At 43.2% G+C, this 21,842-nt stretch overlaps 1 protein-coding gene across 1 annotated transcript in view; it reads right to left on the bottom strand.

Moving 5' to 3' along the window:
- The window catches only part of pmpcb (peptidase, mitochondrial processing subunit beta), a 38,744-nt gene that overhangs the window by 9,083 nt on the left and 7,819 nt on the right, over window positions 1–21,842 (bottom strand). The window contains exons 5-12 of the mRNA XM_083652207.1: window positions 12,746–12,944; window positions 7,636–7,715; window positions 6,621–6,733; window positions 6,161–6,304; window positions 4,728–4,888; window positions 3,312–3,397; window positions 1,926–2,014; window positions 77–152 (exon numbers count right to left, since the gene is read on the bottom strand). Of these exons, the coding sequence (XP_083508333.1) occupies window positions 77–152; window positions 1,926–2,014; window positions 3,312–3,397; window positions 4,728–4,888; window positions 6,161–6,304; window positions 6,621–6,733; window positions 7,636–7,715; window positions 12,746–12,944 (948 nt within the window). The remainder of the gene's footprint in view (window positions 1–76; window positions 153–1,925; window positions 2,015–3,311; window positions 3,398–4,727; window positions 4,889–6,160; window positions 6,305–6,620; window positions 6,734–7,635; window positions 7,716–12,745; window positions 12,945–21,842) is intronic.

Genomic DNA, 21,842 nt, shown 5'->3' with positions numbered 1-21,842 from the left:
TTGGCCTGCGGGCCACACTTTGAGGACCCCTGCTCTAATGCATGAGAAATCACAAAGAAAACAGACCACGACATACCAACTGCTGCGATGGCAGGAGCTTTGTCGTAGATGTATTTGGTGCACACGTCCTTGATGGTCTTGGCATCGATGGCCTGTTGAAGGGCAGGAAAAAAGTTTCAAAAGAAAAGACACTGCAGTAATCTTCCCACCACAATTCTCCCAGTGTCTTCATCGGTTTAATTTTGTTCTTAAAAATTAAACAGGCCTTGAAAATGTGCTAAAGTTTGTGGTTTTGAACAAATAAGAATAAGGCCTTAAAATTGTTAGAAAATTAATGGATGGCCTTGAAAGTACTTGATTTTGTTGTATTAAAATGTATCACCAGTCAATACTGTGCCTTCGCTCTTTCTACTTCCTAGGTCGGATCAACACTTCTTGACAAGATCATGAGTGAAAATTGAGGACTCTATCAATTTAATAATTTTGACAAAGGTCCTAGAGATGAAACAATATGAAATTTTCATATCATGATTATAGTGACCAAAATTATCACAGTTATCAGTATTATCACGGTATTGTTAAAATGTGCTCAAAAAGTAATACACTCACTGAAATAATTTCTCCAAGTTTTATATTGAAAACCTAGACCCAGAAAGTACTGATACACTCACTGACATTACACCAAGGCTGCGTCTGGGAGACTGTTGCAAACTTTGGTTGATGATGGTGGACTAGGATGACCAGATGTCCCGCTTTGTGCGGGACTGCACAGCATTTGCATGATTTTTCACGCCTCCCGCAAATTGAGAAGATGTCCCGCATTTTGGGCAACAGAGAGGGAGCGCGATTAACTTCACACAGTGCAGCCTGTGAGATGCGTATTCCCAGTAACTAGTAGCAATAATAACAATACCAATGGCCAAATACTTACCCATACTAATGATAATAGCTACTACCCATTAATGCAACTGCATCTTTGCACAAAGCTCTCAAGTGGTGTTAACTGGCACAATTGAAGACAGCCTCAAATCTTTATCAACAGCTGCTATAGACTATTTGCAAAGGACAATATAAATTCCATTCTAAGCTGTGCTCTTATTGTAGTGTTAGTTAATGTTTTGTTTAGATTAACCTGTACTAATTGTGTAGCCTACTATGGGTCTACTTCAGTATATGATTCAGTAGTATATTGTTCTACTACAAAAGTCTGACTAAGTTTAATGTTTTTGTGTTTAGGCACAAACCTGCCATGTATTTAATCTGTACAGAAGCCATGACTTGAATCCCATGTCAGCAACCTGTCTGCTCTGTTTTATTGTAGCCTACACATTTTAGTCAGATGTGTTGGAGAAGAAGCACTGTGAAACTTAAGTTTCCCTTTATCTTTACTGTATTTACCCAGGGTGGGAGTTTTGAAAGTTGCATTCAAATAAAATAATTACGGTAGTTATGTTTTTATTTGCAGATTGTGTGAATCAACCAGAGGGAAAAACATATAGAAATGTATATTTTTTGTAAGTTAGACAATATATCAACATTTTAGACTACCTCAAAGCATCGGTAACATGTCCCACATTGTGCCACACAAACATACTCTTTGTCCCACATTTGGTTTGCTGGGATCTGGTCACCCTATGGTGGACAGTATTTTCTGTTTTTCAAAGCCCTTTAACAGTTATACGGTTTTTTGACGATACAAATTTGAAACTGTAGCGTTATCGTAAGGGAATTTGATCACGGTTTATCATTAAACCGGTTATCGTTTCATCCCTAATCCTACCTTTCCCCAAGACATGCCAATTTTGAGTCGTTGAATTTCACCAAACAAGATCTTGACAGTCTTTAAATTTGTTATCCAGCTAAGTGTGGGGAAGTGTGTATTCTCCACTTCGCTTTGACTTAAAGCATTAACAGCGCCCACTCACATCGATCCTGGCCTCCAGCTCGTGCAGCGGGATCCTGCGGCTGTAGCACAGCATCTGCCTGCCGATGTCCTCGCAGATGGGTGTGGACCCTGGAGAAAGCACAGATACAAACTGATGGACGTGGACCCTGGAGAAAGCACAGATAAACTGATGGGTGTGGACGCTGGAGAAAGCACACAGAGACAAACTGATGGGTGTAGACCCTGGAGAAAGCACACGAGACAAACTGATGGGTGTAGACCCTGGAGAAAGCACACGAGACAAACTGATGGGTGTAGACCCTGGAGAAAGCACACAGAGACAATCTGATGGATGTGGACCCTGGAGAAAGCACACAGAGACAAACTGATGGGTGTAGACCCTGGAGAAGCACACGAGACAAACTGATGGGTGTGGACCCTGGAGAAAGCACACGAGACAAACTGATGGGTGTAGACCCTGGAGAAAGCACACGAGACAAACTGATGGGTGTAGACCCTGGAGATAGCACAGAGACAAACTGATGGGTGTAGACCCTGGAGATAGCACAGAGACAAACTGATGGGTGTAGACCCTGGAGAAAGCACACAGAGACAAACTGATGGGTGTGGACTCTGGAGATAGCACAGAGACAAACTGATGCGTGTGGACCCTGGAGATAGCACAGAGACAAACTGATGGGTGTGGACTCTGGAGATAGCACAGAGACAAACTGATGCATTTGGACTCTGGAGATAGCACAGAGACAAACTGATGCGTGTGGACCCTGGAGATAGCACAGAGACAAACTGATGGGTGTAGACCCTGGAGATAGCACAGAGACAAACTGATGGGTGTGGACCCTGGAGATAGCACAGAGACAAACTGATGCGTGTGGACCCTGGAGATAGCACAGAGACAAACTGATGGGCGTGGACCCTGGAGATAGCACAGAGACAAACTGATGCATGTGGACTCTGGAGATAGCACAGAGACAAACTGATGTCAAGAAGACCCAACGTGAAACAATGCTTCATTTTGGACTTGTGGCTCAACTTGGACTTGAGCACTGATGAGTCAGACTTGGACTCGAGCATTCATGCATTCGGAGTCAGAAGTTGGAGACGAGGACTCGAACTTCTTTTTTTTGGTAATAGGCCCTAATTGTCATAAGATATTGATAGCTATATTAATACTGTGGCAGTATTCAATTTTGTGAAAGGGCAGCCACATGTGTTCCACCTACATGTGGATTCACGCTCATGTTCAGTAACTCCGGATTCAGACTCGGGTAATAGGGACTTGACTCAGACTCTTCTTTGGTGACTCAGACTCGAACACTGGGGTCTTGAGACTCGACTCGGACTCAAGATATAGTGACTGGACTACAACACTGTCTGTGATCATCAGCCGGGTGCTACGCCTTACCGTCCAGGTGCAGCAGCATGTTGGTCTTCAGCAGGTTCTTGGCTCGAGCCACTTCGCTCTCCGTCACACCCGTACACAGAGACATCCTGCAGACAAGGACAGGGACAATCATTACAATACAGCAGAGGTTTTTAAAGTCTGAGACTGTGGGCCTCCACCCAGACAAGGCTGGGGACCCCCCCTTATCTTGGCTCAATTGTAGAGTGTAATCCTGTCTATGGTATCAAATAATCATGATCCCATGGGCATTCAGGAATTAAGCAAGGGGGGCACCTTTTTCCAAGATTTGTCTGGAGGCCTACAGTCTGAAGCTGGGAATATGCTTGATGTTTGGCCCGGGCGTGCAGAAATGAGAGACACGGAATCCTGACGAGAAAGCGTGTGGTGCTTTTATACTCTATGGTTTCTGCTCGCAGAAGTGAGCGGGAGTCTTGAAAACTCCACTTTGTCCGCCCAGCCGCGTCCACGTAGTTACAAAATTTGGGGTGTGCACGGCCAGGCGAAAACCGTCCGCACAGGAGCCTTGCGGAGGGGCGTGTCGGTGATTTGACGTCACTTTTCCGCACGGACACTCGCGGTCCTCGCCGATGCGGGAAGCATAATTCCAGCTTCAGACTTTGAAAACCCCCGCCTTAAAGCCATCGTTTCTAGTCTTGGTGCTGCCAGCTGGAGTCAAACCTCTAACCCTTGGAAATGCATTCAAGGATTTAAAGGGATACGCCAACTTTTTGGGAGTTTTTCGCCCATTTGCCATATCGCTCATACATACGGTAACCAAGATACACAATGATTTTACTGGCACTCTCTGTACAGTATACAGTGAGCTACAGTCATCCAGTTAGTTAATATTGCCAATGAATTGGAGGAAATGGTACAACCGTTCAAAGTTACCAAAGACACACATTTCTAACAGCGCCAAAAAGCTCTATGTACATGTTGTGACTCGGGTACTCACCACCCGATGAAATATTAATCCAAAATGCCGCTGCATACAGTGCATGCGCTGTACATGCACTGTGTACAGGCAAACAAGGAAGTAACTTGATCTTAGTTTAGTTCTCGGTGTGTGGATTACTACGAAAATGACGTTTCACATAACTATTGATTATTTCATTGAGTGGTGAGTACCCGAGTCACAACATGTACATAGAGCTTTTTGGCGCTGTTAGAAATGTGTGTTTCTGGTGACTTTGAACGGTTGTACCATTTCCTCCAATTCATTGGCGATACTAACTAACTGGACAACTGTAGCTCACTGTATACTGCATGGAGAGTGCCGGTAAAGGCATTGTGTATCTTTATGTATGGGCGATATGGCAAACGAATGGGAAACTCGCAAAAGGTTGGTGTTTCCCTTTAAGCTTTCAAATGTCAGAGTCAATTGACATTTCCCCCGTGTGCGGCAGCAGAACTCACCATTCCATCTGAGTGAAGTGCATCATGTCGTTGATGGTGCCCGGCTCACACACCATGTAGAGCCCCCACAGGCCGGTGTCGGTGTAGCAGGTGTTGAAGGACTGGAAGCTGTGGCACAGGTTTCCCTGACAGGCCATCTGAGCCAGCTTACTGGACAGATTCTAGGAGGAGGGGGGATAGAAACGTGATGCTCTGCATGACAGCCGTTTATGTCCGTTTATAGAAATAACGGAAATGGGAGAATAGGTTCTTCACTTGTAAAGTTCATTCTACCATATTTATGCTTTTTAATTATTATTATTGGGAATGTTTTTCTTTACTTGATGATAATGAATGTGGAGAGAGAAAGGAAACATTGGGAAAGACAAAGGGACATGCCATGCGCGATAGGGCCTGGGTCAGATTCGAACCCATCCTGCGGTGTCCCATCCCGTTTATTCAATAAGAGGTTTTCAAACATGGGAATGTGGCTAACTAGTCTGTGTGTCAGGTTATGCAATGAAGTATAGTTATTAGGGATGCACGATATATCGGCAATCATATCGGTATTGGCAGATATTAAGTCATTTTTTAACATCAGCATCGGTCCGATGTTAATATCGGTTATCGGTATCAGCCGAACTTTTCACATTGAGAGGAAACGTGGTAAATCTATGATTTATGGGCTTTTCCAAATGTTTTGGAAATAAAGAAATGCATACTAGAACAGCCGTAATCGGTCATTTTGACCTCTAAATTTCAAACTCTATAATATCTCATGAGTCATGATAAATACCACTGAGAGATTAATGCATTCATTGTGTTAAGATATATTTTAAAAATACAAAACACCACCACAATGTGAAAAGATGGGCTAAAAAATAGGCCGTTCTAGGGGGGTGGGGGGAATGCCTTTTGTGTAATTCATATAAAAAACGAATTTTAAATTAAACTTTTAGGTAAAGTCCAGGACCAGCAGCATTGTATTTTTTAATTCAACAAAGTTATTGCACATATACATTTCAAAAAGTTTAAGTTAAGTTATCCTTTATTTAGCCCCATTAGGAAATTCATCCTCTGCATTTGACCCATGCTCTACTAGGAACCTTCCTAGAACTAGGAGCAGTGGGCAGCCACAGTGCAGCGCCCGGTCAGGTGCCTTGGTCAGGGGCGCTGACAGGAGTATTAACCCTAACATACATGTCTTTTGGTGGTCAAAGTGACCACCGTGGCTGTTCTAGTGTTAAGGCCTAAGAATACAGAAAAACAGCTAAACTGGCAATTGTTTGATTTAATCTAATAAAACTGGGTTTGCCATGAATTACTGGCCAACATGTGTCTGTGGCTGGCAGTCAGAAGCGGACCGAACTTGCAATTTTTTAATCAGTTACCTCTCATTGCCATATAAAGTCATCATTTGGTGCCATGCCACATTGAGATTTCACCAAACTTACCACGCCTCCACCAAAGGAGCGGTCCCAGTTCCCGATCAGTGTGTTGGCCACCATGAGGGGGATGGTGTCCGGATGCGACCAGCCCACCGCCTCCATTGCTATGGCAATATGAGCCAGAGGCATCTTGTCGTCACGCACACGGATCTAACAAGCAACAACATAACACTTTAACCGCTCTATCATCAATTTGTCCTACCATGAGTCTCTACAGGAATTCAAAAATGTTGGTGCAATTCCAAGATTTTGTTTACTTTAAATAACAGTTGGGATTTTTTTAAGACCAGGGACCATGTTGGAAATAAGTGTCTGTACTTTTACATGTATATCCCTCTTGGATCTTGCGGTCTTTATATCCATAATAAAATCAATCAATCAATCAATTCAGTGATTCTCATTTTGATGACTCCCTGCATATTTATGGCTACATGTGATGCTGTGGACTTCTGCACTTCCAACTTACCTCACTTCCTGTGAAGCTGCAGAGAGGAAGAGCCGGGGCCTCGCCCTCGTATCTGCCAGGAAGCTTCCCAAAGTGATACTTGGCCAAATCAATGAGCTCATCGTGTGAAACACCTGACCAGAAACAGATGACAGACTCTCCTGAAGTGCATTTCCCTCAAGTGGCATCAGAGCCACATTTCACATCGGTGTGAGTTTGTGGTTTCGCGTCAGTGTGATTTCATGAACTGTCACCAATAGTGGTTTCATCAGTTAGTCACAATGATGTAATTCACGCTTTCTTTAGCTTCAAGGTCACACTTATCACCTACGACTAGGGATGGGGATCTAGACTCCTGTATTGATCGATAGTTTATCAAAACCCGAGGCCCGAGCTTATCGATACTGCTATTGAGACTAGAGCGTCCTATAATGTAACGTTATGTCTCAAGAGACTAGAGTCATGTTGTTTACTTCAAATCACTGCTGTGCAAACATTCAATTGTCTAACCACCATTAACTAAACATGGATGAATTGAATTAACTCACCAGGCTAATAATGTTCAGAAATCAAACAGTCACAGACTCACAGTTAAGCAATAAAAGCAATACCAGTTTTCTTAAGAATTTATTGTTTTCGCGTCTTTCCAAATAATAGAAAAGTATCGATAGTGCTATCGATAAAGACTCGGATTGTTAAGCAGTCAATCTCAATCAATATCAATAAAAATGTACGATCCCCATCCCTACCTACGACTACAGAAGGGTGACAGAGATCAACTCCTCTGTTCTTCCATCCTAATTCAGCCTGTTTACAATTCCCAATAAAGAGTGAAAACTGTTTGAATGGCCGTAGTAAACACAGTGGAAAGCAATCAGGTAATGCTAGCAAATTCACAGTTTCATTAGATTCATGTCAAAATGAAGATGATGGCAAATTAAAACCTGTCACTCCAATTAATGTGACTTTTCAGTGGGATAAGGAAGCACTTCTTTGTTGTAATTTCAACTTAATCTAGGAGGCAAAGAGCTCTAACCTCCAGCAGCAGCCAACACTATCCTGGAGCCTTTGTAGTGAGTGGTGATGTATTCCAACAGGTCGCCTTTGTTGATCGTCCTGCAACACAGACACAAAGTGAGTGGTGATGTATTCCACCAGGTCGCCTCTGTTGATCATCCTGCAACACAGACACAAAGTGCGTGGTGATGTATTCCACCAGGTCGCCTCTGTTGATCATCCTGCAACACAGACACAAAGTGAGTGGTGATGTATTCCACCAGGTCGCCTCTGTTGATCATCCTGCAACACAGACACAAAGTGAGTGGTGATGTATTCCACCAGGTCGCCTCTGTTGATCATCCTGCAACACAGACACAACACCAACTTACATCATGTGGGAAAAGGAATGACAATGGTTTAGATTAGAAGAAAACATTTCTTAAACTAGTGTGGTGAACTTTTCTATTTTAGTATTTCCTTGGTTGTGTGTCATTTTAATTGTAAACAATTCCTTGTAATTCCATTAATCGTCCTGCATGGCAAAGGGGACGCTGTGGCTATTAGGATACTTGCAGCTAGACCTGTTTATAGCCTCCTCTACTCCACTTCCGGTCGAGTGCCCATTGATAAGAGTGGTACAGGCTGGGAGTGGGGCAGTGGTGGCCCAATGGTTAGAGAAGCGAGCTTGTGACCGGAAGGTCGTCGGTTCAAACCCCGGGACCGGCAGGATAAATCTGGGTGGGGAAAGTGAAAAGGCAGCGCTTGCCCCTCCCTCATTACCACCACTGAGGTGCCCTTGAGCAAGGCCCCTAACCCCATCTGCTCCAGTGGAGCTGATCAGTGGCCAGCAGATCAGACTGTGGTTGTATTGGTCAGCTTCCAGGTATGAATGTGTGTGTAAATGTGAACAGGGCACTGCTGAAAAAGAGAGCATTGCTCTCAGTGAGACTCCCCCTGTATAAATAAAGGTTTAAAAAAAAAAAAAAAAAAAAAAAGTGGGTAGTTTCACGTGGTCAGACCCAACGTCAGACCAAACGTCAGCAAGCAGCGACTGAGGGTCTGAATCACAAGTCAATTTTCCGGGAGACTTCCGGCAAAATCCAACAAAATGTGATAGTAGAAATCGAATTGGCTGTGCTGTAACGGAAGTTATGTCATACGGCGTGCAACCGTTAGTCCAACAAGGAAACATTCAGTGGAACGCCGTGAAGCGACGTGAAGAGACTAACTGTGAAGCAATAAAAAGAGGGACAAAAAAGTAGCGATAAGCTATCTTGCAGGAAGAATGAGTGGTCAAGATAATTTAACGAAAGTGTGCCAGATCCACGGCGTAGATGCTCTCAAGGACGTGCAACAATTGGGTGGGCGTTAACCACTTTTCAGAGTTGTGTTCCAGCCAGGCGTAGATTTATCTACGGCTGGCTACTGCGAGACTAGGAGTGGGGTTGTTGATGCTAGGGTAGTCTCACGTGGTCAGACCCAACGTCTTACGTCAGCTACTGCGAGACTAGGGAGCTTAGAGGGTAACTCATTCGTCCTCAGCCCATGATCACATGTTTCTGTAATAAATAATTATACCATGACAGCAAAGTAGCCTTAATTGAGTTAAATTTAAATATGCCATGATTGATTAAGTGTCATGCACTCAAGGTGCCCAAACCCCCATGGGTTTACAAGACACATACATAATAATACATATTAAAAACATCACACATTTACAGCATTTAAAGGCCCATTCCGTTGGTTTTGGCGAGAAATAAATGTGCACAAAGTGTTTATTATTGGCACTGAGTGAATGCGCCTTGACGTAACTTAAAAATGGCGACCAGGGGCGTTTCTCTCAGACCAGCCGTTCAGAAGATACATTGAAAAACCGCAGTTTCGAAGTGGATAGCATCTCCCGCCACAGCTAGAGGATGTGACGTCTCGCGCGTTCACGAGCTTCTCTCTTGTCCTAGACGCTAACAGGAAATGGCTGAAGTAGCTTTTAACGTTACGGTCGTCGCTAGCTGCTAGCTAAAGGAAACAACACAGACTCCAGAAAAAGTCCAGACTAAATAAATAAATATTTATCTAATGAAGCCCGTCTGGCCAGACAGCAGCAATGTGACCGACATCGGGGGGAAACTAGAGTCAGGACTGTGTTTTCGGTTCATGAAGGAAACTTGCTGCTTGTAGCTACTGTAATGTGGTTTTCACCAGATAACGTTAGCTGCTTGCTAATGGATTTTCAAGATTCAAGATTTTTACTGTCACTCCGTAGTACAAGTATCTGACCACCTGGTCAGAAACTCTGCTAACATTACCGTCTTGTGTGAAGTAATGCAACCCTAACATTACTACCGTTATGCTTATGGTCATGGAACATTATTGTTTGACTGCATTTAGCTGCGGTGGTGAGTCTGCCTGAATGTTAGCTTGATGCTATACGCGGCTAACTAATAGATTTAGCTATATTTATAGAAATTACCACCAGCCCCACTAATAACGTTACTGTCTTGTGTTGATAATGAATCTAACAGTCGGAAATATGCCTAACGTTAGCCTACTGTCTGTTATGCTTACGGTACATTGTTTGACTGTTCAGTTTGGACGGTACCGTACATACAGGGGGAGCAGGCTATTTCCTGGCTTGTGCTAACATGAGTATCCACTTCCCGCAGTCAGCAGGCTCTGACTGCAGTTGGCTGTTGGCTGCATACTAGTAACGTTAGCTTGATGCTAATCGCGGCTAACTAATATTAATTTACATTTATAGAAATTAACACCAGCCCCACTAATAACGTTACCGTCTTGTGTGGATAATGAATTTAACAGTCGTAAATATGCCTAACGTTACTGTTATGCTTATGAAACATTGTTTGATTGTTCAGTTTGGTCAACTCCAGGCATTACAGGGTACCGTACATACAGGGGGAGCAGGCTATTTCCTGGCTTGTGCTAACATGAGTATCGACTTGCCCGCAGCCAACGCAAGCCAAAACACGACCAAACATGCCACAATAACGTCCCCTAATTCATCCAGAATCCTTCCTGGGCATCTCGAGGCTGATCTGACCGATAAATTGTCCAGGTTGCCGTTTTCAAGTGACTTTTATGAGTTAACGTTACAAAGCAACGAACAGCTCTGCTGTTGCCAGGCAACTGCTTGTGCGCGTGCGAGTATGGTGCCCACGCGTCAGCTCGTTCACACGCTGCCTGCAGTTACACTAACGGCCACCGGCGTCAGTAATAGTGAGTTTTGACAGATTGGGCCTTTAAAATTTAAAATAAAACATTAAAAATACAAGTCTGGTTATAGTAGTAGTAAGGCAGACTTCAACAAAGTAATAATCCACAAAATGTTTATATAAAAACATGTCTGTATTTGCTGCTATCTATCACTGCTTGATATAACACAACAGTGATTCAACCTATATGCAGTTCATAAATCTTTTCCATGGTCTGTTCTAAAATGCCGGTGTCTGGAAGCTCTTTCCTTGGTTTGTCTGGAATAGAGCTGCAACAATTAATCGATTGTTAACAGTCAAGTAATTGACAACTATTCAATTAATCGCCAACTATTTTGATAATCAATTAACTCATTCTCTGCCAGGGTCATTTCGGTCTGTGTGCTCCCAGTGCCAGGATTTTGAGCATATTTCCTGATCGTCCAGGACCCACAGAATATTCTGTGCTAGGAATAAAATTACACAACATATCTCACAATAAAGCAGAGACTCTCTTCTTCTTACCCCTTGTAAAAAACTGAAACTCGACCATGTTTCCTTGTTTAGTTACAAGCAGTGGAAGTTAGCTTGTTTTCACTAAAAATGCCCTCCTTTGTAACAGAAATAGGAGAAAAATAGGTTTTTAGTGAAGGACACCGTTTCAAGCAGAACTCTCTTTTGAGCCTTTTATTTTTTGCCTCAGTGACACATCAGACACATTATACAGTATTTGTTTTCCCAAATAAATAAATAAAAAATAAAAAATAAGAGAATGTATTTGAGGGAGCTGTGTCGGTCCATCCCGCCCAGTGAGCGGCTACAGAGAGAGAGAGAGAGAGTCTGGCCCCTGGGGTTTCTTGACAGATGAGGCTTGGCCGCAGTATTTATCAAAGTATGATAAATATGTGCACAAAATCAAATAAATAATTTACTTTTACAGTTGCCATGTGGATTTTTAGCTTAGCTTGATAAAAGCATAAACAAATGGAACGAAGCCTTATGTGGTCACACTCACACACTCTCTCTCTCTCTCACACACACACACACACACACACACACACAGGAATAACGAGTGCTGTAAACGTTACCTGCTGTCACGTTACCTCTCATAACTAACGTTAGCACAGAAGATCACACAATAGCTACGTTAGTGCTGTAAACTTTGAAATGTTTATGTGACACATGTTTCGCCTTGGTTGCTGGGGACAGTAGTGAGTAGTGATACACCTTAGCCACGGTCACTGAACAGACAAAGAAAAGAGACTCAAACTACGGCAACAGAAAACCCAAGCTCCACCCTCACTGTTTGACTGACAGGTGATCTGTAGGAAGTTCTTACCAGAGACCTTTAATATAGACAGACATCCCAGTGCACGCTCCGCCAATAATAAGAAATTGTACTCTGCCAGTCTCCTAAATCGGCGTGGTCACCTCTGCCCTTGAAGTGTTGTGGGACTCAGAGAGCCTGGTGACATGGGGTTAGTGCTGACCTAGCAAGCTAACTTGAGCTAGAGATTGTGAGTTCTTAAACTCCACACAAATGAATCCACACACATAAACACAAAGCTGCCCCACAAAGCTCAATCTAGTTGTAAGTAAGATATTGGATCAAACATTTTTTTTTTCCAATGTGAGCTCCTGTTGCAAAATCTCACGAGTGTGTGTTGCTGAGACAGAGACAGGTCTTGAACAAAGTTAATTTTCTCCTGATCTCTGTCAGAATGTTCAGAAGATATGTGGCTTGCAGTATGGGCCCAATATTTACTTTGATCTGAATCTGCCATAATCTGAGATCACATTCACTTCTCCCATTGACTCCAATAGACTCAGGACCTGCTGCTGGTCTCCTAAGTGGACGTGGCAGTGGGTGGAAACCTAGGTGGCACAGATACAGGAAGTTGGGGTGTCTCGATCTATATTAAAGGTCTCTATTCTTACTTGATGTTCTGTGTGGGGCCCAGGATGGTGCGACCCAGCGCAGTGGACTGGTATGCAGTGGCATGGAGGTAGTCAAACACCACCTCCTGCAGGTTGGTCTCCACCTCCTGCATCTCCCTGAGGATCACGCCTCGCTCCCTCTCGATCTCCGCCACGCCCAGCGTGCTGTTCTGGATGATGTCTGCCAGGATCTCCACAGCTTGGGGACAGAAAACAAGCGATTTCATTATTATGTCACCACTGTGGATATAACCCAGTAATAGCCACAAACTACCGGCTTTTTCTTCGGTCTAAAACAGGGGTCTCAAACTCAAATGACCTGGGGGCCGCTGAGTGTCCAGTCTTGTCACAAGGGGGCCACTTCATGTATTTAAAAAAAAGAGAGAAAAATGCAACCGTTCGAATTCTCAACATTAACAATTTATTCATTTATTTGAGGGACAATCTATTTTTTACATTAACAATTTATTTGTTTATTTGAGGGACTTTGTTTTCTTTTTTTAGGGACAATGCACATTACTAAATTAGGCAGTGTTCATTTTCAACTGTCCCTTGGAACTCCAGCTAGAATTAGAACTGATCATAAATGTCACTTGACAGCTCAGTAATCCGCTCTGCCACTGTGTTGGCTGAAAGGCTGATGTTGCTTATGTGACTTTTTTTTCTGGACAGACGATATAACATATAACAGAAGTGGAGTATTGGCCAGAATGACATGAACATTTGGAAACTTATTCAGCGGGTATCTTGCATGTTGCGTTCAGGTGCATTGAAGGAAAAAAAAAAAAAAAAAAAAAATGTTTTTTTTTTTTTTTTGCAATTCCATCGCGGGCCACACAGGGGGCGCCGGCGGGCCGCATGCGGCCCGCGGGCCGTGAGTTTGAGACCCCTGGTCTAAAAGTTACAAAGTGACAGCTGATAAGACGGACCTCCAAACAACATGGCTATTTATCGGATCAGCTGGAAGTAACATACCAGCTAGAAACGGTATATTAACACATTCACTGCCAGCCGTTTTTCAATACTGTAGTTAGCTTCTGCCAAGGTTTTTTTTTGAGGATTTTGGCTCATCTTTCAAGAGCCGAGGATTCGTTTCTGTTAGGATTTTGTGAACACACAATATCTCAAAAGAACTAATAGAATGTGTGCTTTCTCTGTCTAAAAGAGTTAGTTTGTAGAGTTAGTAGTTATGTAAGCATTAGCAGTTGAATACAGCATGGTTTCAGCGTCTGAAAATTTATTCTGAGATAATCGGCTTTTTGTGAAATTCGATAGAACAGTCACTTTAACCATTCATTTTTGGCATCAGTAAGACGTCAGACATCTAAACAATAGTTTTGAACAGTAATTTCCTCGATAACAGCAGGAAACCCCCCTCTGCTTCCAACTCCTCCCTCCGTGGGCGTTCTCCTCCGCCCTCCTTGGCTCTGCAGCGGGTCTGTGACAAACGAGTTGCTGCTGCCTGGCTGCTGCCTGGCAGTCTGGATGGGGCTCGCTGGATGGGTTTCGCTCGTTTCTTGGCGTTTCGGTTGAGAGCTCTGATCAAGCTCTTGCGATTCTGGGCTTATTTATGGTGCGTGTTTCAAAGTGTGCATCCAGTCTATTCTTGGAACCCCCCACCGTTGCCACCGCTGTGCGTCAGCGCGAAAGTGAAAGCGTTTTCGCCATCCATTTTACAGTATGAGAACGGCTTCCTCGCGCTTTTCCCTCCAGTTTTGGCTCGCCTCTTTCTACTCTGGAGAGACATGTCGCCACTCAGTGGGTCGGTAAAATAGATTATACACATTCAATACCTCCAATATTGGTATAGGAGACGTAAAAGGGTTAGATCAACGTCCCACCGTCAAAAAAAAAAATTTGATTTTTTTTTTACGTAAAAACACGTCATTGGCAGTCAACCGTTGGATTTTGTTTGACGTAAAAACACGTCATTGGCAGTGAACGTGTTAAAGACGTCAGTGCTTCCCAGAGGCTGAAGTTCGGCTTTCTGAACGGCCAATTGCTTTAAATTGTCTTTACATTTTGTACAATGGAACCCAAATGACAGAATATGGCAACAGAAAAAATAAAAAAGCGTCTCCTAGGATGAGACGAGTTTCCAACATTTAGTGCACGAGTGTCAGGCGTCAAGTCAGCCAGAATGTAGGTCTTTTGCTTTAGGGCTTTCAAAATCAAATCTGTATTCTAACAGGTCCTATCCGTAAGTTCTAACTATTACTGACATCGGTGGCCATTAGAGTAACTGCAGGCAGCGTGTGAACGAGCTCGTGCGCGGGCACCATACTCGCACGCACACCAGGCCGTCTCCTTTGACAGCTTTGAGAAAGCCTCGTGACGCAAGGTTAGGCAACAGACTGTGTTGGTTGCTTTGTAACGTTAACTCATAAAAGTCACTTTAAAACGGCAACCTGGACAATTTATCGGTCAGATCAGCCTCGAGATGCCCAGGAAGGATACTGGATGAATTATCGGACGTTATTGTGGCATGTTTAGTCGTGTTTTGGCTATTAATTTTGAGTAATGCTTCCCCCCCCCACCAATTTATTTATTCTTTTTTTCCCAATGAACACATTCAGACATATAATTACAATACAAACAAACAACCAAAACACAACCCCACCCCCCCCCCCCCCCCCCCCCGACAAAAAAAACAAACATACAAATGGCGATTTAGCTGGGGGTCAAATTAACTTGAGTTCAGCTCCATTTAGTTACATCTTGTCTATGCACAGATATAGAGAGTGGAATGCAGAAGGAAACAAGACCAGGAGACCTGGTTATGCCAGACCCAGAAGGAACAAATTCCTAGTAGGCAACACACCTACAAACCACTTTATAAGTTAAAAGTATAAATCATTTTAGGCATTTTGTGTGTGTGTAGCATTTTGTGTATAGGGGTATTTGGTTGTAGATTTGTGTATAGGCTAGACCAGCAAACCTTCCAGTCTGATTACATTCACCTGTCCCTTGTCAGTCAGTGCACAGAATATGGGCAGAAGGGCTTTTCCTCCCCAGCCATTCAGGAACGCTTCAGATTTCAACCACCAGGGGCAACAGAGTAGGTCTGGTTTTGAGACCAACACACCTACAACAAACCACTTTATAAGTTAAAAGTATAAATCATTTTAGGCCGTATTAACATTTTGTTGGAATTCAATGGGAATACAGCATGGTGGGGGTGTATAGGGGTATTTGGTTGTAGATTTGTGTATAGGCTAGACCAGCAAACCTTCCAGTCTGATTACATTCACCTGTCCCTTGTTGATTAGACCCTCATTGATTTTACTTGCTCACCTGACCTGCCCAACGCAGCTTCCCAATGCAATTTGAGTGGCTAAAACATTTTCAACTCATGAATGTTACAAGTGTGTTGTGGGTTTATGGTTGTGTAAATATGATCAATTGCTGTCATACTATTGATTGCCATCTCATTAATCAGTTGGCTGTAGGTGATATTTATACAAATTACCTTCAGGTGTTGTGGGCCCTCTATTGCCCTCTAATGTACTGTAGTTAATGACCACATTTAAACATGTCTTTCTTTTAACTATTCCATAAATAAATAAGTATGATCTAATATGATCTAATGGCCAATAATGAACCAAACTAGGCACCACAATTACAACAAGTACAGATCCTGTACAGTTACACGGCACATGTTTAAACCAGTTGAATTAAAGGTAATTCAATGTTTGTTAGTGTGTCCCCATTCACTGCTGGTTCAAATGGTAGCAAGTCCAGACCTGCTCTGTTGCCCCTGGTGGTTGAAATCTGAAGCGTTCCTGAATGGCTGGGGAGGAAAAGAGGGACAGACCGACCGACAGACAAAGCCTCCTGTAGGCCGACCCCCTGAGTCTGGCAAACAATTTATTTTATTTTTTTTGGGTGGGTGGGGGGGGGGGGGTAGGTCGACCCCCCCTCCCAACCCGGGATGGGGGCCACCGAGGCCGGGACCAACCTCTCTGCATGATAGAGCGGAGAAAAAAAAAAGTTAAAAAAAAAAAAAAAAATTGGGTGGGGGGGGGGGGGGGGGGGGGGGGGTAGACCCCCTCCCAACCCGGGAGGGGGCCACCGAGGCCGGGACGAACCTCTGCATGATAGAGCGAAAAAAAAATATATTTTTTTTTTGGGTGGGGGGGGGGGGGGGGTAGGTCGACCCCCCTCCCAACCCGGGAGGGGGCCACCGAGGCCGGGCATACCTCTGCGCCATGACGGGGGTCCGTCCTGGAGCACCACACGAAAAATGGAAAAAAATGGAAAAAAGCTCCATAAAAGGAGGCTCTCATCCCGCTCAATCTATCCGCCAATAGTGCATCCCAGCCTGGATGACTCTTGCACGGTCCCCCTGTGTACCTCCAGGGAGGAAAAGAGGGACAGACCGACCGACCGACAGACCGACCGACCGACAGACCGACCGACCGACAAAGCCTTCTGTAGGCCGACCCCCTGGGTCTGGCAAAAAAAACAAAACAATCAAACAAAGAACTACTTTGTGTATTGCAAAAGGTTACTCAAACATCCCCAGGCGCCTCCCATCATATCTGCCACATAATTTTGAGTAATGCTTTACAGCCAGTTTCACTCCATATGTCATCTTAACCTCGCGTCACCAGGCTCTTCTCGGCGAGAAAGAGCCTGGCTTCCGCTCACAATTGATTTTGTCACCCTACCTGGTTCCGGCCTAGAGCCCGCCCTAGACCGGATGGGCAGCGTTTCTAGCTCGTCAACTTTTACGTTACCTTGACAATTTGACCCAAGTATCAGAACGGCAAACAACAAAACAAAAGATGGACGTACCGAACGAAGTTTTTGAAGAAGTTATTTTAGAAACATTGCGGATTCACAATCTCACGTCTTTTAAGCCAATACAGAAGCTTTGCATCAGACAATTAATCGAGGGAAGAGACGTCAAGCTAACGGCAACAAAAACATTTTTTTGGCGCACTGCCTTCCGGTGTTCATTCTGGTTCTGTGGTTTACGCCCCATGACAAAAAGCGGGGTGAAAGGTGCCCAGACTAATGTAATCTTAACATCACAATGTTTTCCGTTTCATTCGCTGAAATATCTTTTTGAGAGAGTGAGAAAAAAAGAGTGAGAATTTGACATCCTTTATTCTGAAATAAATTGTGGTATTTCCGTTTATTTTATTTTATTTAGTTGTTTATTTTTGCCGGGACAGTGCAAAATCAATGAACACAAAAACCATGAAGCAGATACAGTCACCTGGAACATAATAAGCGTGTAAAAATTGCCGGATTTAGCACGAGGCTAATTTCCATCCGTTGTCCCCGAAAGACATAAAAAACAGAATACCGGTACATAAAACGTAAAACATAAGTAGCAGCAATACACTCAAAAATACATAGCAGCAATGCACTTACAAAAATAAAAACACATAGTAGCAATACACAAAAAAAACATATTACCTGTGGTCACATGACTGGTTGGACTTCAGCCATTGTTTAAGTTTACCTCTAAAAGTAGCAAGGGTGGGGCTGTCCCTTATGGAGACAGGGAGACTATTCCACGTTTGGCTGCCTTTTATAGACAGGACGTTCTGACCAAATGTGGTCAGTCTACGTTGGACCTTGCAGTCACCTCTGGTGTCTGACCTGGTGCCATGCTAGTGCCTTGCTAGTGTGGCTAGCTGTCGCTGTCTTGACGCAACCCAAAGATTACTTTATTACGAGGGATCAGCCAAGCAGCATTTTGGTAAACAAACCACGTCACTGGGTGGCAACAGCAATGGAACCCCATGGAGCTTGAGTTTGAGCGTCTGACTCTAGCCGGCTGACCCCGTTTACATTTTAAAAACTGTGACAGTTCACACAACTTTAACACGACATGCATATATTATACATCAAACTCGAGCTACTTCTGCTCTCTCACTTAGAATATCAAAATATAGGCGATGTGATGTATAGTTTTTGAGATATTAACGTTTGCTTGGAACTAGGGATGGGCATTTCTAGCAAAAACACTATTCGAAATTCGCTGGCCAAATTCGAATTTAATTCGAAATTCGAAAATAAAAATAAAAATGTAAAAAAAATTAAAAATGTAAATTTTTTTTTTTTTTTTTGTGAGTGAAATGTTGCATTGTCTCCCCTGATTCTAAGTCTACGGCTTTATTAATTAATATAAAAAGCTTCTGCTGTGGATTTTTAGCTCAAACAAGCATTGCACCACTGAAGTAAAGAACATGTTACATGACATTGACATTTTCAAAAATAAAAAACAGTTTTGACAATCATGAGTGGTTCATTAAATATTTAGTAGGCTCAGGTCTGAGTGCCAAAGGGGTGCCAAAGTCACCCCCTCTCCCTCTTCATGGGATTTTATCCGCCATTCATTTTTCCATAAACCTTGCTTAAAATGCTTATAAAAATTGTTTTACTTGCTCAAACCAAGCGATTTGACTATACTTAGAATCAGGGGAGACAATGCAACATTTCACTCACAAAAATAAAAAATATTTTTTTTTTTTTTTTTTTTCGAATTTCGAATTTCAATAATAAAAGTCGACCTTGATAATAACAACGATTATTCGAAAATTCGAAATTCGATGCCTATCCCTACTTGGAACGACTCATACTAGTTAACTGCTGCGGGGTTCCGCATTTCTGGGTGGTTGTGACGTCACGCTGATTCGTCCTATACATTGATTAATTGCTTATTTATTTGTCGCCCCATACTACAGCCAAACAGAGGAACGAACATGTACGGTAGTCTACTCACATTTTGAAAGAAGGACTCAACTCTGCAGCGTCCACGGCTAAACTTTCTTCCAGGTTTATAAACTTGTGACAAAAAGTTCCTCATATGTCCTGATGGTTGATTTCCATCCAACTGGTCTCAGTCCGACATGCGGATATTATTAGTTGCCATTAAATGTTATTCATTTATCCATAGGCTCAGCGTAACGTTAGCGGAGTTCCCCCTGCTCCTCAATGTGAGCTGTGTATCTGCTACTTCATAACATTGTTGAATTCCAGAGATGGGAAGTAATGAACTACAAATACTTTGTTACTGTACTTAAGTAGACTTTTCGGGTATCTGTACTTTACGGAGTATTTATTTTTCTTTTTACTTTTACTCCCTACATTTTAACACAAGTATCTGTACTTTCTACTCCTTACATTTTCAAAACAAGCTTGTTACTTGTTACTTGTTTTAATGCACGACAACAATGATTAAAGACCAAGAAGAAACGGGGCAGAATGAATAGATAGCTCATTCCAGGCTCTGCCAATAGTATGAAATGGCACTCGTCCGGTCCCCTAAATGCCAGCTTGTGATTGGCTCTCTGTCAATGTTATGAAACTTCATTGGCTAGACAGTCTCCTAAGGGGGCATGGACATAACCTGGAAAAGAACACACAGTCCACCCGAGTCCACCCACCAGCACCACATGGAAGTATCAGAACGACGCACCAAATGTGAGAACGCTGCCATAAAAGAGATGAGAGACGGACACTCGGTCGCGCTGAGAAATTGCGTCTGTGAATACTGTAATGTGATGTCTATGTCAGCCAGAGGACCCAGCAACATGAGCAACGCCGCTGAAAGTGAGGCTGAAGTTGTCAACAACACTGCAAACTCGGACGAGCCAGAGGCTCTGGCACTCGACTGGCAGTGTAGCATTTTTTCAAGTCTCGTTTACATGGCATAATAGTTACCTGATTCTGATCAGACACTAGAGTTAGTAAGATTTTGAAAAGCATGGTGCATATGGGTGGTGGAGATGGAGGGAACTGAAGGTGAAAATGGATGGGCGGGGGAGGAAGATGCAGAATAAACAGTGGATGACAGGGAAGGGGGAGAAGATAGGTGGAAGAAAATGTTTCAAGTTCAGTGTGCTGAAGATTGTCCGTTGCACTTCATTGCTACAGAATGCACAGCCATGTCCCTTGCATGTTATTATTTACCTCCTTTTAGGGGAGAGAAGGGAAAAAAATTGTTTAATTAGCCTACAATGTGCTATAGAGGCTTCAATAAAGTAGACACCTTGTATCCAACAGTTAAACTTATTAATTAACTATTTGCATATTCATATATCCTGGGAGGAATAGATGTCATTTTAAGGATCTTAATGGGATAATTTGACTGTTTTTGTGGAAAAAACCACAGCACACATTATTAATCAAAGTAGAGTTTTAAGATGTATAACATGTTTGTAGGGGATATTTTTTAAGTTCAATAGTCTTCAAATTATATTATTAATATGACGTGAGGTTCAGTTAGCTTTGCACAGAAACATTTGGTAAAAATACTTTTTACTTTTACTCTTTGAGTACATTTCAGAGCCTGTACTTTTTTACTTTTACTTGAGAAAATACTAAATAGTTGAATCGGTACTTCTACTTTTACCAGAGTCGTTTTTTACACAAGTAACTGTATGTGGGTACTTTTCCCATCTCTGTTGAATTCACTTCAACATGTGTAACGTTCCTCACACTGTGTTGAAATTAGGAAAGAAGTGTACGTTATTTTCATGCTTACAACACGAACTGCTGCCTGCTGCTGCGTGCGTTGTTTGTGTGCACGGTCGGCACATGCTGGTGTGACTTCCCCGTGCTAAAAACAGTGTTGGCCCGAAGGACCCTGCCCAGCCGGGTACAGCGTCAATTACCATGGCAACGATTGAAGCTGGGTCAGCCCTAGTAAATGCTTGGCTTGCTTTTATCCATGGTGCGCCAGACATTTATGCAATTTGCGCCGCACACAGCTCTTATACTAGACATCACAATGTTACGATGGTGGGGGCTGAGACCATCGGCTGTGCCCGACATCGCCGATGGACAATTCCATCGTCCCAACCCTAATTTTGAGATTTCTTGGGGGCATTTTTGCCCTTGCCCCTGGCTAAATTCCTACACTGCCTGAGGCTATCCGACGAGCTGATTCTCAATCTGTCTCATCGACTTCTACTTAAGTTAGGTGATTTCCTACATTTCCCAGAATGCCTTTTAACTCATTGAGTGCCATGGACGAGTATGTTCGTCATTTCCTTTAGTAACGTAGAGTGCCAAGGACGAGTATGTTCGTCAATTGCGTTTTTTGACGGTGGGACGTGGATCAAAGCCTCAGGCATCT

The sequence above is a fragment of the Poromitra crassiceps genome (genome assembly GCF_964638095.1).
Source record: "Poromitra crassiceps genome assembly, chromosome: 2".
Taxonomy (NCBI): Eukaryota; Metazoa; Chordata; class Actinopteri; order Beryciformes; family Melamphaidae; genus Poromitra; species Poromitra crassiceps.
The sequence above is the reverse complement of the archived record's forward strand: the minus strand, read 5'-3'. Positions and strand labels throughout refer to the sequence as shown.